At 48.8% G+C, this 17,055-nt stretch overlaps 1 protein-coding gene across 1 annotated transcript; it reads left to right on the top strand.

Annotated features, from left to right (window-relative positions):
* Positions 1-1,045: 1,045 nt before the first annotated feature.
* Positions 1,046-16,836, top strand: SCNN1D (sodium channel epithelial 1 subunit delta). The gene is made up of 13 exons (XM_032709090.1): positions 1,046-1,236; positions 7,817-8,148; positions 8,958-9,204; positions 10,597-10,790; positions 10,924-11,027; positions 11,471-11,634; positions 12,401-12,499; positions 13,066-13,183; positions 13,856-13,934; positions 14,514-14,571; positions 15,371-15,426; positions 15,708-15,783; positions 16,034-16,836. The coding sequence occupies exons 2-13, from the start codon at positions 7,832-7,834 to the stop codon at positions 16,445-16,447; spliced, it is 1,926 nt and encodes a 641-aa protein (XP_032564981.1). The 5' UTR covers positions 1,046-1,236; positions 7,817-7,831; the 3' UTR covers positions 16,448-16,836.
* Positions 16,837-17,055: the final 219 nt, after the last annotated feature.

Genomic DNA, 17,055 nt, shown 5'->3' on the forward strand with positions numbered 1-17,055 from the left:
GTGAGGAATGGGTTGTGGAAGTCACCTGGCAGCGTTTCTGCACTTGGACTGACTCGTAAAGATTTTTGGGGGCGTGAAAAAAAAATGAAACCCGAGTGATTAATAGCAAATCTTAGAGTTTAAAGGCTGAGTGTGGTGCTCTCTGTGTAAATAAACACAATCCAAACATCAGGGCAAACCCAGCCCCAGAGCACAGGGACATTTGTGGGTCCTCCAAATAATTTCTCTAATTTTGAATGAATCCAAAATAAATCATCTCTGCCGTCCTTCCATTGGCATCATTTAAAGGCTACAAAATGGTCTCTTTTTTTAAAGCCAGGTCTTCTCTTCGGCCACAACACTTCCCTGAGGGTTCACCTGCAATTCAGGGAATTATCACTGTGCCCTTTTGAGTTTTTAAGTTGGTTTTTTTGGAGTCTAGAACTGTTCATTTGCAATTCCCAACTCCGGGCACCGACGGAGCCGTTCCGCGAGAAGGTGAAGAAATCCTTCCGAGGTTTGGTGATGGAAAATCCAGGATTGCAGGTGAATTTAGCCCCAAAAAAAGCATCCATTTGGAGAGGCCTGGCAGCTGACACAGCCACTTATGTAATAGGCAGTTTCAATTACTGATTCGCTAATGACTGTTTTGCCCTTGCGCAGTTTGTTCCCGGTTTCTTCATTCCCTCCTTCCTCGCTGCCACGCTGTGCTGCCTCTTCCTCTTGTTGACATCTGTTCTAGTTCCCAGTAGGAAAAGCTGAAGTTACTGGACTGATTATCCCCAGGGAATTGCTGCCCAGCACTGGGAGCCGGGAGGAGCCCTGCTTGCCCCGTTGCCAGAGGACAGGAGCCACAAGAACTGGCTGCCTCGTTTCCCAGGAGCTCGGAAAACTGCTTGGGGAAGATTTTGGCCTCCTTCGTGACGGAGTGATGGTATCTGTGAGTCCAGGATGGTTGCATCTTGCATGTCCCCAGAGCAAGAAGGCTTTGCTGGCGTTCTCCAACCTCTGCCAGTCCTAATTGCCTCAGCATTCCTACAGATCCTGCATCTGAGCTGGAGGAGGACCAAAAAACCGGTCAGCAGGGTCTCAGCAGCCTGGGAATCTCCGAGGGGTGACAGGTCTGAAGTGGGGGCACGGCATCCATGAAGACCCGTGACTAAAAGAGGAACCCAGAGAGCAGGAAGAGAAAGAAAGAAGCAGGGGTGTTATCCCAGAGGGATGACAGGAGCAGCCCCAGCCATCTTACTCAGGAAGGTGAGTGAGTGGAAATGAATGCTTGGTCATCCCGGGAGCCAGCAGGGCTTTGCTGCTGAGCCTGGATTTTAACCCTCTGCTGGAGGCTGGACCAAGGGCAGGGCTGACATGGGGCCTCTGCAGAGCAGGGCTGTAATTAAGGAATATTCCAGTGGCTGGTGAGTAGCAGAACGTGCATGTGCTCATTGCTGGGACTGCTGGGCTTCCTAGGCATGTGTTGGAGGGCTTTAGCCTTCCTAACTCAGGCAGTGCTGGGGCTAAAACCGTGGCACAGGGAGCCCAGCACAGGTTAAGGAGTGTTTACCTACTGCCTGGAGCAGGTTTGGCAGCATTTGGAGCTGCTTTGGCAAAGGGACGTGGAGATGACACCAGTGCTGTCCTGTTTCTGCAGGTACAGCTCGATGGGGTTTCCAGACAGAGACCCCTCAGCCGTGGCTCAAAGCATCACACAGGCAAAGCAATTAATCCTGGGATTCCCAGCAGGAATTTTGGTGAGCAGAGCTCCACACAGCTCCCAGGAGATGAGCAAAGCACCTGAAAACCAGAGTCAGTTCGGGAGCGTTTAGGGCAGGATCAGAAGGAGACATGAAGCAACGTTTGGAAGCTCTCCAGGGCAGGGACTGCCTTTGTTCTGCCTCTTGAATAGACTTGAATTCTGGTTTGGAGAAGATGACAAAGTGGTTTTGGATAGTAAGAACCAGGGGGAAATGGAAGAGGCAGAGCCTGCTGCCTGCCAGTTCAAGCCCGTGCACAGCAGAGCCAACCAGCAAGTGCAAAGAGGGATCACTGGGAGGCTCCTTTTTCCCTTGTTGCCCACAGAAGTTTGTCTGCCTTGGAGTGGGAGGAGGAGCAGACTGGCTTGTCCAGTGGCCATGAAGAAAGGGCTGTGAGGGAGGTCCCACAAAACCAGAGCCAGGCAGCGCTGACTTCAGAGAGATTTCAGAGAGGAAAACCGGGAAATGCCGTCCTGTGGGATGAGAGAAAATGGGGGAGGAAGGTTTTGAGAGAGTAACCTGGAGCATTCCAGGAGGATAAAGGCCTTTCATGCAGGAAACAAGCACGATTTGCTAAAAATCGAGATGAAACCATAGATCTGCAGAGCCACTGAAGGCAGGAGGGTGCAGGATCTGCTCCATGTCCCTTCCACTGCTGGAGGAAGTGGGGGCCAAGGGCTGCTTTTCTCAGCTCACAGGCTGAAGAACCACCTAGAGGAAAAAAAGGGATCTCTGGAAGAACAGAGGTGAGCTGAGGGAGAATAGAAAGCAATGAAACACTTGAGTGTGAGAGAGCACGAGAACATGGAACAAATGCACCCAGGGAGAAAGTTAATCCCAGGGACACTCGGGGTGGTTTGTGGACAGCAAATTACAGGGAGCCTGCAGTGTGGTGTGGCCCAGGGAAAGCTGCTGGAAGGGGGGATTTCATGGCTCACTTCAGTTGGCTCCTTTCATTTGGGCCTCTCAGTGCAATCAATATTCAGCCAGCTGGGAAAGTCTGCAGGAAGGAGAAGCTGAAGTGAGCTCTGGTGGGATTTTCATCCACCTCTTTTCCTCCCTGCAATCCCGAGTTCTCACAGGCCCACGGACGCTGAGACGCCTCATTTTGGACATTTACCATGACCAAATATTAAAATTTGGTCAAAATATGAATATTTGAGCTCTAGAGCTCCAGGCACAGCCAGAGGGACGCTGGAGATCATCACTGACCTTCTCCAGTTTAATCTCTTTCCCTCAAACCCCTACACAGGGAGCAAAATGTTTTTCACGTGCACCAGCTGTGAGGAACTATTCAAGGATAAAACAACTGACCATTAGATTTCCCTGATTGCCTGAGTCCATTCCCCCAAGGAACATTAGTTCAATGAGTAATTTTTGCCCTTGTGAAGTGGCTCAAGCCTCCTCTCTGCCTGCAGGACACTCTGGGCCTCTCCTCTTGCTCTGGGCTGTGCTGGTGTGAGACAGGCACAAATTTAACATATTTGTGTTTTAGCAGTCTGTCAAATAGGTGGAAATCATATTATCACCCATCTAAGCCTATATAATATATATAATAATAAGGGCTAGTAGAGAGGCAGGGGCCAAGGGTGGATTTTGGACAGTCCTTACAACGTGTGAAAGCCACGGACAAGCTCACAAGCAAAATGACAGAAACTCCTTATTTTCTTTGCTTTTGTGAATTAAATGGGGATGATTCCATTAATACCAATGGGGGCATCAATATTCCATTACTAATATCCAACATTCAATTAACTGGAATACCAATATGCCATTAATACCAATATTCCATTAATACCATTAATAATATCCAACCTTCAATTAACTGGAATATCAATATGCCATTAATACCAATATTCCATTATAACCAATATGCCATTAATACCAATATTCCATTATAACCAATATGCCATTAATATCAATATTCCATTAATATCCACAATTAAATTAATACCAACCATCAAAAAAACCCCAGTGTGGGAAGCATCTTTCTGTGTGTAACATGTCCAGAGGGTGTTTTCAACCAGTGACATTTTGCTGCTGCTGCTGCACAGGACATACAATGAACTTACTCCTTCCCTTCCCTCCCTCCACTACTCCAAGCAGTAATAAACATTTTCTGCCTTACTCAGAATAATTAGAGCCCAGCCTTTGTGCAAGCCCAAAGGACTTTCTCAGGGCTCTTATCTCCATAATCTGTATTTTGAAAGAAACACGGAGGTTTTAAGCAGAGAAAGACTTTTCCCCCCCTTTCTCCTCCCAGTTGGGGCTCCAGGATGGCAGAGGAGCAGGTGCCAGCAGAGCTGGTGTCTTGCTGGAGGGAAAACATCTTCTGCTTATCCAGTTCTTCCCTGTTTCCTGCAGGAAAAAGCCCTGGCTGGCTCAGAGAGGGGTTGTTGTGATGTGTTGCCAGAGAATCTCTGCACCAGGGCCTGCAGCCATAATGAGGCAACAGAAGTTGTCTTGTGTCTGTTGGTTGTGCAAGAATCTCATTGTCAAGGATTTATTGTTGCCATTTTCTATTGCACAAGAGAAAATGAGGAGAGAAGGAAGGGTGGGGGACGAAGGCATGGACGTGACAGAATTAGGTTTGCAGTGTCCTGAGGATTTTTTTTTTTAAGGAGAATTTAAATAATTACTTCATCAGCCAGCGACAAGTGACTGTAGCTGTTCATTCAGGAGCCAACTGCATTTCTTTTTCAATCAAAAGTGTTGTTTTTACACTCCAAAAATACTGGCTTTTTCTAAAATCTAAACCATGTTCCTTGTATGTTTTGTGGCATTCCCTGTTAATACCAAAGATAAAGGGGGTAGAACCCAGTAAAAACAGCTGGCTAAGAGGATTCACACCTTTCAGAAGAATCATTTCAAAATTTGAGATGAACGTTCTACGTGCTTTGGTTTTCTAAAACAGCACCATCCTTGTCCCTTTTGCTGATTTGGGGTATTTTTTTGTGACTGATGGTCTCTGGCATCTTTCTGGATCTTTACTTTAAGCTCCTGAGTAAATCTACGTTGTCCAAAGTGTAAATAGGATTGAAATCAGCCCAAATCAGAGGAGTGTGTTTCCCTTCATCTTTGTCCTCTCTGTCCCTTCTCTTTGCATCCAATTTCACAAAGAATTCCAGTCGTATTTCACAACTTCCAGCGTGAGGGAAAATCCAGTTCTAGACGGATTTGGACGGCAGGCAGGAGCTCTGCTGGGCTGATTTGGGGCTCTAAACATTCCTTTTATCCAGAGTATTAATATTTCCTTATCGAAAGCTTGTCAAACACAAGCTTGTCAAACACCCCCTGCAGAGCTGTTTCCTTACAGTCAGGTGTTGGAATTAATCATGCAAACAATCCAAGGTGCTTGTGTTTGAGCTCTCCCAGAGTCCTGAAACCACTTCTGCAAGTCTTAGCTGAGCAGTGCTACAAAACCAGGCTGCTCTGACTTAAATTATCGTGGTGGATTTAGTCTGTTCCCACAGAAGAAATGGAATTTCCGAGCGGGGACGGGAGAGCCCCCGAGGGCTGAGCAGTGTTCTTGGAGAAGCAGGAAGGACTCCATGGCCACGTGTGCCTTGGGCTGAGTGGGTGATCACTTCGATTACACTCAGGTATGTGATTCCTCAAGCACACCTGTGGAAACCCTTAATGGCTCCCAATTACCCCTTGGCATCGTGCAAGGCTCCGGAAACCATGGAGAGAAGGCAGAGAGCTACTTCCTTGCTGGGAAAGTCCAGAGTGGAAAGAACCTGGTGGTTACTTCCCCTGGATATTTGTAGGAATTAAGGCCACAAAGCCATTCTAATGATTGGGGAGGGGGGGGGAATAAAGATGAACACACCACCACCACTCAAACCAACCTTAACTCGAGCATAACCTTCGTGTTAACTTGTTTGTCCAGTTCATTCACTTCCTATTATTCCCTGGATCATGCTTTGAATAATTTCCATGATCTGTTTCTTAAGTCCTGCCCCTTTTGATGTCATCAATTTGATCCATATAGGCTGGACAGCTCCCAATGTGTCTTCACTTAGAAATCGGGGAGCTTTGGACCAGGACTCCTCTTCTTCTGCTCAGGATAAAGCCCAGGGCTGAGTTTAGTGGCTTCTCTAAACACTCAAAGATAGAATTTCTGCCAAGGTACAGTGGGGGGTTTGTAATTTCCTTGTTTTACTATGTATTTCTGTATATCTGTGCTTGATCTGTGGCTACCTGTGCACGTGGTTAATTATTTGCCTCCACGACATTAATTAATCCGTGTTTGCTCTGTCGACCATTGAGTTGCTGTGAGGATCCAGGAGCATATTTTTGTTTGCCATTGATTTTTTATAACCTGCAGCCTTTTCCACAGGCAGCTGGGTTTTGTTAAATCCCAATTGTTGTGTTTAATAAATCAGTGGTGGGCTAATTTAGTGGTGGAGGGAATTGTGCTGCTGCCCGTACACGTGTGTGTTCTGAAAGATTCCCTCTGGGTTCTTTTGCATTATCATATGGGGGTTTTTTTTTCATTCCAGTTATTTTAAGAATGCAGATTTGATTGGGCTGAACTAGCCATGGCTTTAAAAGCCCAGGCAGAAGGTCTGAAAACTGTGGGCTGTCTCTGAAAGCCGGGGTTTGACTCTTCAGAGCTGGATTTTTTTTAGATTTCAAATTATACATCAAAAAAACATGTTTGATAGATTCTTTTAGCATTCACTTTGGGTAACTATGGCCTTTCATTCTGCTTTTTCTCATGAGAGCAAGGCTGAGGAGTGAGATGGATGAGGAGTCTGAGCTCTCATTCCATCACAACAATTCTTCAGTTATTTGTGCCCTCCTTGTCTTCAGATTTTGTTCCTGTGTTTTTCAGGTTTTTATTTGGAGCTAAGGTTGGAGCAAAGTGTTGTCCTCAGTAAACTTTTGTTAATAGCATAATAGGCAGGTGATTCACAGAGTGCTGTAATGTTGGGAACTCACACCTTACAGGACCTGGTGTCATGTTCAGCCAGTGGAAGTCTGTCACCAGTGTCCCCAGCTGGCACTAGAACCCATGGAGGTGCCCTCAGACTAAAACTTGGGAGCAGAAATAACGTTCAACACAAAGGCTGAAATTCTCTGCAAATAGCACAGGAAATGTTTTACTTACTGGGACAAAGGAAAGGTGGATTTGGATCTCTAGTTCTGCCGCTCTTCTGGGTGATTTTCCATTTCTGTGCTTCCTTTTCCCTCCTGTAAAAAGGAGAGAAGGTTTTTAGATGCCTGAAGAAGATACTTATGAAAGAGATAAGTGGCAAAATAGCTGTTAATAGCAGTAATATCCTCAGAAACAACCCCAGAGCATTTTATTTCAAGTAGTATCTGCTATGCTTTGCCCACATCCTGATTTGGTTCATCCCCTCTGTGGTTTCAGCTGAGGTGGTGTTTTTCTCCACTTTCTTTCCTAAGTACCTGAGTCTGAACTCTGAAACACCTACTCTGGTTCATCTTGGAAGAGATTTCAGGGGTGGCAGAAATGAATCCTGATTATTCTGCAGGATGAGTGGTCACACAGGGCAAAAAATAAGAACCAGATTCTAATCTGCCCCTTTTGCTCACTTGAAAAGTGGGTTTATCCCAATTCCTTGACACGAGGATGAAGGCACGTGGCTGGTTCTGAGCCAGGCCCACAATATTCCACTCGTGGCAATGAACTGCAGATCTGTGTGAACACACACTGGGATGACACTCCAGAATTAAATATTGGTTCTTAGAAAGAAGAAAACAAGCCACCCCTTTGGCTGCAGACTCCTGAGCAGGGTGTGCATTAGTCACCTTGGCTTTGCATGTCCACGCTGACAGAGAAGTCATTTGTCAGTGTGGTCAAACACCTCCATTTCTTCACCAGCAGCACACAGAGGGCTTGACCTCTTTGCTAATTCCTGGTGTCTCTGCCCACACTTACTGCCAGATTTTTCCAACAGCAAACTCCCTGTCTGGAAGAATCCACAGATGGGTTTGGAAGAATCCACAGATGGGTTTGGAAGAATCCACAGATGGGTTTGGAAGAATCCACAGATGGGTTGTGGTCGTTCTCTAACAAGATTTTTTTTGGGGGGGTGTGTTTTCTTCTTTCACAGAAAGACACGTAGAGGATGGAGCAGGGAGTGGCGAGGGAAGAAGTCAAGGAGGAAGGTTTGATTGAGTTCTATGACTCCTTCAAGGACATGTTTGAGTTCTTCTGCAAGAACACGACCATCCACGGCACCATCCGCCTCGTGTGCTCCGGCAGCAACAGGATGAAAACGGCCTTCTGGACCCTGCTGCTCCTGGCCAGCTTTGGGATGCTCTACTGGCAGTTTGCCCTCATGTTCAGCCAGTACTGGGCCTACCCCGTGGTCCTGACCATGTCCATGCACTCGGAGCCCAAGATGTTCCCAGCAATCACCATCTGCAACCTGGATCCCTACAGGTATCCTGGGCTTTCCTCCGGGCGGTCAGGAAGGGTCAGGGACCCCCAAACTGCATCCCAGGGGGGAGAGGGAGGTCTCTGCCTCGCTCAGGGGAGGTGGAAAGGGACTGTTGTTATTTCCAAACTGGTTTTCAGATAAGATCTTGTCGGGAATTGTGCAAGAGCCGGATAAGATCTTGTTGGGAATTGTGTAGCAGTTAATTCCATCCGCTGACTCAGGATAGAGGGAACTCTGCCTCGCTGTGAGCTGCTGGCTGATGTTGTGCTCTGATAAAAACAGCCTTTCCCTGAAAAAACGTGCCTGTTCCTTCTTAACTAAACTCCTGATGTCTGGAGTGCCAAAGCTGAGCCTCCTCATTTTTCACTCCGCAGAAATGGAAAGAATGGAGCAAATAAGGCAAAAGTACAATTTGTGTGGAAGTCTGTGTGGCTCTGCTTGTCAGGCAGGGCTCACACAGCAGTGGCCAAGTTATCAAGAAGTTTCACATTACACAGTGAAGGAATTATGTAATTTCCTTGGAATAATTAGCTAGGTGGCTGACAGGAAGGCCAGTTTGTGCAGCTCAAGTTCTGAGCTTTGCAGTGGAGGATCCAACAACTGGAAATTCAGCTCCTGGAGCTCCTGATAAATTAATTTATTGGTGTGCTAAGCACAGGCACCATAACTGCTGGATATTCTCACACAGACATGAAGCTCTGCAGGGACCAGAGCAGCCCTTCCAGAGGTGCTGAGAGCACATAAAATCCAGTGCTTTTGTCTAAGGGAAATGTGAATATTCACAAAGAGCTGCTAACTGTGCTCCTGGCAGGTTTGAGCTGGTCAGTGAGCACTTGGTGCAGCTGGATCGAATGGCAGCAGAATCCATCACCTTCCTGTATGGCATCAACACCTCAGCCAGGTTATTCCACATGAATGATGGGAATATCCGTGTCAAGGACTTGTCCAGCATGGGGAACCTCAGCAGGTCGAGCTTCAAGCTGAGCCAAAACTTCTCCCTCCTGAGAACGACTGACCTGAGGTCAGGGAAGAAACATTCCAGCGTGGGCTTCAGGCTGGTGAGTGTGTCCTCCTCGAGGCTAAACCTGGCTCCAGACACAGACAGCAAGGACCTGCTGCTCCCCCAGGGAGAGGGGGAGAGGGGGGAGTCCTCCAGCAGGGCAGTTTGGGGGCCCACCCCAAAAAAAAGTGAGGAAAAACAAGCAGGGAAAACTCACAGGGGGCGTCCAGGTCCAACCACGAGTCCATCTCAGCAGGGAAGTTCCTGGTGGTGAGGCAGGTTTAAACTCAGGATGTGAAATTTAGGCATCAACAGGGTCCATGGTGGGGCAGGAGCCCAGCAAAGCCCTGCACCACAGCCCAAGAGAGGTTAAACTCTGCCCCAAGCCAGGCTTAAATAGAGCCAGGGGCAGAGGGAGTGGGTGGAAGCCCCAGGTGAGGCTTTTCAGGGCCATTAAAGGTCTCACAAGGCACATTCAAAAATAAAAAAAAAGAGTAAAAAAATCGTTTCAGACAGATTGGAGGATGGGGATTTTTTTTCCCCTGCCTCAGTTTATCCATCCCTGCCTCAGTCCATCCCTGTCCATCAGTTTATGCTGATTGTGAGGGTTGTTGTGAAGTGAAAAAACAGCAACATCCATTAATTGACCCAGCCCAGCTTGACAAGCTCCTCAGGGAATGGCAGGAACAGGCTGTGGGAATCACTGCACCCCTTTCTAAAAGTACACAAAAGTACAGATTTACAAAAATAGAGGTTTAGCAGGTGATGCTAGAAATAACAGAACAACAACATGCAGGATCCCTCAGTTCTCAGTGCTATTCTACTGGAAGTGCTGCAGATCAAACAAAATCCAGCAGTAACAAATCCAGAGGGTGGATACAATAAATGTGTGTCTGTGGCCTTGGGAGAAAACACAAATCCTTCAGATTCTTCCTATCCAAACCTGGGTTAATGTAGATCCAGGAATAGAAGCTTGGATTGATGTGGCTGGAAAGACCAGCAGTTTTTCCCTGGTTATTCTGGAGTCCTGCACCAGGCAGACTTTCCCCAGAACCTGTGGGTGTTCCCCTGGCTGAGGCCTGAGTAAGACCAGAGAAAGTGTTCCAGGGCTCTGTTCATGATTCATGGGCTGTAGAGAATTCCCAGCAGCCCTGTCATTCCTTCTCCCAGGGTTCTGGAGTTCATTTCTCTGCTCCCTCCTCCTGCCTCTTGCCCTGAGCTCACCTGATGCAGCTCCAGGGAGAGAAGCTGCTCACACACACAAGATGCTTCCAGAGGTTCCTTCCAACCTCAGCCATTCTGGGAGAACTCAAATCATCAGAAACTTCACCTTCTGAAAAAAACCCCAGAGTTTCCCCTTATCCCTGTATCCAGTACTGCCTTTTCCCTGTGATCTTAGGGTGTCACGTGCTGGCTGTGCTGAATATTTCCTTCCTTTCCCTTCTCCCAGTGCAATGCCACAGGTGGGAATTGCTTCTACAAGACCTATTCCTCGGGGATGGATGCAATCCTTGAGTGGTACAGGTTCCACTACATGAATATCATGTCCCAGCTGCCAGTTATAATCAACATTTCTGACCACGAGGAGCAAATAGAAGACATGGTCTACTCCTGCCAGTACGATGGGGAGCCCTGCAGACCCAGGTGGGGCATAACTGGGATTTCCCTTCCCATATTCCCTCCTGTCCCTGCACACACACGAACAAAACACATCCTACACAATGGTAATGTTGTTAAATAATTAATTAAACCCCATCAACACCTCTCTTCGTTCCAGTGACTATGTCCACTTTCACCACCCTGTCTTTGGGAGCTGCTACACTTTTAACAGCAAGGGAACAGACCCTTTTTGGACAGCTACAAAGCCAGGAATTCCTTATGGTATGTTATTTGGGTGGGGGAAAAGAGCTAAAGTTAATATAATTTGGCCATGGATTAATATGTCTTCTATTCTGATGTATTTAGCCCTCTCTTCTAGTCTGGTGGCACAAATTCTTTGCCTGTGATAAGTCATATCAGCCCTAACTTACAGCAAGCAGAATGTTATCTTTGTTTTCAGAGTGTTATTACAGTCATTGTTGCAGTATGTTATATTATTTTGCAGCATATGATGGTATTATTGCAGTATTTTATGGTGTTAGGGCAGTTTTGGAACAGGCTGGTGCAATTGCTGCCTGACCCCCGTCCAGGTCTCTAAGGGCAAAGGATGGCTCTTCCGCCAGCTAAACCAGCAATTTGGTCAGTGCTGAGAATTCCAGATGTGCTGGTGGTGTTCTCTGGGCCCAGACCAGGCTGTGATGTGCTCCCCTTTCCTTGCCTTGCAGGCCTTTCCCTGATCCTGAGGGCGGAGCAGAAGGATCACATCCCGCTGCTGTCCACGGTGGCGGGAGTGAAGGTGATGATCCACAACCACAACCAGACCCCCTTCCTTGAGCACGAAGGCTTTGACATCAGACCAGGCATTGCCACCACCATTGGCATCCAGCAGGTTGGCCACTGGCTCCAGAGCTTTATTCCTCCTTTTTTTGGGGAGTTGTGAGGGGCTGGCATCCCCTGACCCACACAACGTGTCCACTCCTTGCCTCGGTGTATATTTATTTACACAACCCCCTTTTCTCTCTTTGCTGTGCTCAGGCTCCCATTGGTAAACCAAAAATTATTCCAAATGTGGCCCTTTTTTGTCCTCAAACTGGGGCCTGATGTGTTTTACACCGAGGCTTTTGCACCTCTTCAGTCCCATTCCAGCTCTGCACCTGGTGCAATATTGGGATGAGAACTTCCGGAAGTGATTTGGGTTTTTTTGGACAGGAGGAGTTGCTGCCTGTCAGCTGAACCACAGTGGCTAAATACTAAATCAGGGGAGATTTGGGTTGGGTATCAGGGAAAGGTTCTTCCCCCAGAGGGTGGTTGGCACTGACCAGGCTCCCCAGGGCAGTGGGCACGGCCCCAAGGCTGCCAGAGCTCCAGGAGGGTTTGGACAATGCTCTGAGGGACAGGGTGGGATTGTTGGGGTGTCTGTGCAGGGCCAGGGGTTGGACTGGATGATCTTGTGTGTCCAGCTCAGGATATTCTGTGATTCTATGACTGAACTCTCCCACCTCTGCCCTGATACTTTATATTTATCATCAAAGTGTAGCTCTGCTGCTCTTATACCTCACTGGACATCCTGTGCTGTCCTGCTCCCTGCAGTGAGGTTTGGGTGGTGATGGCTGTGCCCAATTAACGCTGCTAATCACTCTTTTGTGTGTCCACAGGATGAGGTGAATCGCCTGGGTGGCAATTATGGGAAGTGCACAACTAATGGGGATGATGTGGATGTGAAGCTGCTGTACAACAACTCCTACACCCTGCAGGTACCGTGGGAGTGCTGGCTGAGCCCCAGCTGAGCACACACAGCTCATCCCTCCCTCTCCAGAGAGCTCCTCTGAGTCAGCAGCTTCACTGCTGCAGAGAACAGAGGTTCCTGCCCCTCCAAAAGAAGCTCCCAACCAGGGTGTTACCACTTGGAATGTGTTTGACTGAGGGGGGGATAATCAGTGCCAAACACTGGGGCTGTTCCCTCCTTCTGACACGAGGGAGATCAGGCCAGTCAGGGCCATCCTGCTGCTCTGGTGGGATGTTCTTGGGCCATCAGGTCTTTATTTGTGTCAGTAGTTGCTCCTGGCTCGAGTTTTTTCGGGCTGTTTAACTCAGACGTTTCTGGGCATAATGAACAAGAGAGTTGGGAAGATTCTGTCTCCCAGAACGTAAAATCAAGGAATGAGAAGTGAAACCTTCCACATCATCGTGGCTGGGTGTCTTTTTGCACTGACAAAACCTGGACCTTGTCTCCTGAGAGCTGCATCCTCCCTGCTGGAGATTTGGGCACCTGAGAATTCCCGGCTTATCCGACCTCTTTTTGGCCTTCTTTATTTTCCAGGCTTGTTTGCATTCCTGCTTCCAGCACATCATGGTTCAGAAGTGTGGCTGTGGCTATTACTACTACCCCCTGCCCCCTGGGGCTGAGTACTGTGACTACAACAAGCAGCCTGCCTGGGGTAAGAGCCAGGGACTGCTGGCTTGTCCCCCTTGGAGAAGGGAACACCCTCCTGCAGCACTCCCTGGTTTTGGGACTCCTTGGATCCCTCCTGCTTAGATGGACTCATGGAATCACAGAGGGGACCCACAAGGATCATCCAGTCCAGCTCCTGACCCTGCACAGCACATCCCAACACTCCCACCACGTGCCTGAGAGCCTTGTCCAAATGCTCCCTGAATCCCTGAATCCAGTGGGTGACAGGCACCTGGCTGGGTTATTCATGGATATCAAGCTGGTGATAAAAACTCCTTTAATAAGGACATTCATAGAGGGTCAAACTCCTTCATCTTCTCAACACTGGTGGCTGTGCTGGTGTGAGAAATATATGGATGAAACTCTTCCCTGGGAGGGTAGGGAGGCTCTGGCACAGCTGTGGCTGCCCCAAATCCCTGGGAGTGTCCAAGGCCAGGTTGGAGCACCCTGGGATAGTGGAATGTATCTCTTCCAACCCAGACCTCTGTGATTCCATGATTCTGAGACAAAGCTTTGAATGAACCCTCCTGGTTTCCTGGTGGACCCCCCTCAGCAGATCCTCACCTGCACTTCCAGGGGGGGGGGTGAACCTCCTCTGGAACCATTCCAAAGGGAGAGGAAGCATCTGAGAGTGTGTCCCTTCCATTCCTTTCCCCAGGGCACTGCTTTTACCAGCTCTACAACAGGCTCAGAAATCACCACCTGAACTGCTTCGACCAGTGCCCCAAGCCCTGCAGGTGGGTCCCAAAAACAGAGCTCAGAAATGCCAGCTTGGAGGGGGAACTGAGTGGAAAATTTCTGCACCAACTGGCTTTTCCTGAGCCAGAGAGGTTTCGGTGTGATGTCTGAACCCCAGTGCTGGGAAAGGGAAAAGATGGCATTAGGCAAATTAAATAAGAACTTTGCATGTCCCTGACAGCAAGGAAGGGAAGAAATAGTTTTAATCACACTACAGTGTTTTATTCAAGCCCAAGCCAAGCTATTTTGTGTCATTTCTCAACCTTTATCACTTTATTTTCACCTTTTTTATTGGGGGTCAGTTTCAAAATGGAAAGACGTGTTTTAAAGCAAAATATTTTCATTTTGAACGTATCAAAGAAAAGCTACCAGCCTTTTGAAACCATTCTAGTTTTCCTCCTGACCTGAACAGTTTTTCAGGCAGCCTCTGGTTTTATTTTCTAAGCTGACTTAGAGAGCTTTTTGCAAGGACCTCAAGAGCTTTCCCAGGAACTTCTGCTTTGGGCACTGGTTGGGATTGTTAAACTCCTTCGTGGCAGGAGTCATTGTGATCATAATCTCCTCTTTTATCTCCCCAGGGAATCCCTGTACAAGGTGTCTGCTGGGACAGCAAAGTGGCCATCAGCAAAATCTCAGGTACTGCCCCTGTGAATTTTGGGGGGATTCTGCCCTTGCTGTGGCTGTTGAACAGTAAAATTAAGGGTGGAAACAACCACTTGGGTGGCAGCAAACAAAGCAAACTGGTCCAAAGTCTGGGAGTGACCTTGTAGTTAAATCAAATAATATAATACTCGAGTGGTTTGGGTTGGAAGGGACCTTAAAGATCACTTGGTTCCTCCCCTTGCCATGGGAAGGGGCACCTTCCACTAGCCCAGGGTGCTCCAAGCTGCCAGACTCAGATGCTGGAGAGGTTCAGCCAATCCCTGATCTATCCCAAACTTCCTTGTGACCTTAAGCAACCTCCCTGCCTCAGTTCCCACCTCCAAAGTGGGATTAATGACTCTGCTCCCAGTGGGAGGAGTTGGGGGGTGACAACTCAGGTGCTGCAGGGCTGCACTGGAGCCTCTGTGAGTCAGCAGGGGACTGTTTCTCATGTTCTGATGGCAAATGGCCAGGTCATTCATTCCTGCAGGTGATAATGGAGGTGTAAAATCAACCAGTGCATTTTAAAAGAGGAAATTATCTGGTGAGGTTGCCCATCAAAGGCAGAATAATGAACCAGAATGTTTTGCACACCTAAAACATCAGCGTGTATTTCCTTGATATTCTGGCAAATGTGGCTAGTGTGCTTGATAGGTATCACTGTGTGTCATAAATCAGCCAGTTACATCATTTTTTAGTATTTTTCATAGCCATTTGATGGCTAAAAATCTACATAGAAAACACAGCAAAGCTCCATAGGCAGGACTGCCACTAACACCCATCTTTGCTGCAGGACTGGGTCCGCCAGGCTCTGAGGCACCAGAACGGATACAACTCCACCAGCAACAGGTTAGTCCCTGTTAAAAACTCTGGATTAACTCTTCAGCCTCCCAGAATTTGTAGATGGTAAGGCTGGAAAGGGAGGACCAGAGAAAAAATAAACTTCCAGTCTCTCCTCACAGCGCTGTGAGATGTCGACTCCCGGGAGCTTTTTCCGTGTTGAACTCCCTCAGGAGGAAGGTTTGTGGGTGTGGGGGCACCTCTCTTGCCTGGGGATCAGCAAGTCAAACCAGCAGGTGAATGCCAGGTGGTGTCCCAGCATTCCTGACTGCTCCCTCTCTCCCATCCAGGAGGGACATTGCCAAGGTGACCATCTTCTACCAGCAGCTCAACTACCAGTCTGTGAACGAGTCTCCTCTGCTCTCAGTAGGTTCCACCCCGTCAGCTCCAAACCCTGTGCCCTGTCCTTAGTTTTGGGGTGTCAGGATGGCTGGAGGGAGGGTTATTTACAGCTGCCAGCATGGGAATATTCCCCTTAGGGAAGAGACTTGGAGTTTTTTCCCCATTTTACACCGAATTCCCTCCCCGGATGGCAGCACCGAACTGACCTGCTGGCAACGGGCAAAGATTTCCTGTTCCCAGGTTGATAAACACAACCCTGTGACTCTTCCCACAGGAGAACCTGCTGCTGTCCAGCATGGGGAGCCAGTGGAGCCTCTGGTTTGGCTCCTCAGTGCTGTCTGTGGTTGAGATGTTCGAGCTGCTCATTGACACCCTGGTCCTGTCTCTCCTCTTCTGCTACCAAAGGCTCAGGTCCAAGAAGACCCTGAGAGTGGCTCACACTGCCACTGTCCCCAGCGTGAGCCTGGCCCTGGAGAACTACAGAGTTGTGCAGGAAGAGGCTGGGAAAGGGGAGGATTCTGCTCAGGGTCCCCCCTCTGGGGTGGCTGTTGCCAGGGCCAGCAGTGGGGACCTGCACCTTCACCCTCCCTCCAGCAAGGTGGGAATGGCTGAGAGCTGCCCTGAGGTGGTGCTGGGGGGGTTTAGGGACACACAGGACAGCAGTTTGGGAGGGGAACTGAAGAGCTGAGGGGGTGTCTGTGTGCCTGGAGAAGTGGGAGACTGGGAACTCCTCTGCTGCTGCCAGGAAGGTGCCAAACAGAGACGTCCTGGATCCACGGCCTGGGAGAGCCTCCACACCTCCCTGAGCCTGGAAATCCTCCTCCAGCTGCTGCAGGTTCCCTGCTAACCCATCCACGTGTCCTGGAGCCAGGGTCAGTGGATCCTGAGGAGCCTCTGGGGAGGGCAGAGCTGCACTTCTGCTCTTGGGACAGTCCCTGAGTTCCCTCACAAAAGCCTGTTCACAGCTCTTCATTTATGACCCCCTGTGAGGAAACCAGCCTGTGGCTTCAGGCAGGCCCATCTACATTTCACAGACGTGCTCCAGCCTGGCTCTTCATGGAAAGAGTTCCAGTGGAGGCCAAGGATTGCCTGGTCCAGTGGAAGGTGCCCCTGCCCGTGGCAGGGGGTTGGAAGGAGATGAGCTTTGAGGTCCCTTCCAGCCCAAACCATTCCATGATTCCATGATTCACATCCAGGGTTGTCAGAGGACGGCAGAGCTCGTAACAGGCTCTGATTCCAGCTTGGCTTCCAAGACACCTCTTGTCCTGAGCCTGTTCCTGTTGCATTTTGAGGCCA

The sequence above is a fragment of the Chiroxiphia lanceolata genome, chromosome 22 (genome assembly GCF_009829145.1).
Source record: "Chiroxiphia lanceolata isolate bChiLan1 chromosome 22, bChiLan1.pri, whole genome shotgun sequence".
Classification (NCBI taxonomy): domain Eukaryota; kingdom Metazoa; phylum Chordata; class Aves; order Passeriformes; family Pipridae; genus Chiroxiphia; species Chiroxiphia lanceolata.

Coding starts and splice junctions, on each gene's coding strand:
- SCNN1D (XM_032709090.1), top strand. CDS start 7,832: ATGGAGCAGGGAGTGGCGAGGGAAGAAGTCAAGGAGGAAGGTTTGATT. Junction 11,635..12,400: donor CCACCATTGGCATCCAGCAG/GTTGGCCACTGG, acceptor GTGTGTCCACAG/GATGAGGTGAATCGCCTGGG. Junction 15,784..16,033: donor ACGAGTCTCCTCTGCTCTCA/GTAGGTTCCACC, acceptor CTCTTCCCACAG/GAGAACCTGCTGCTGTCCAG.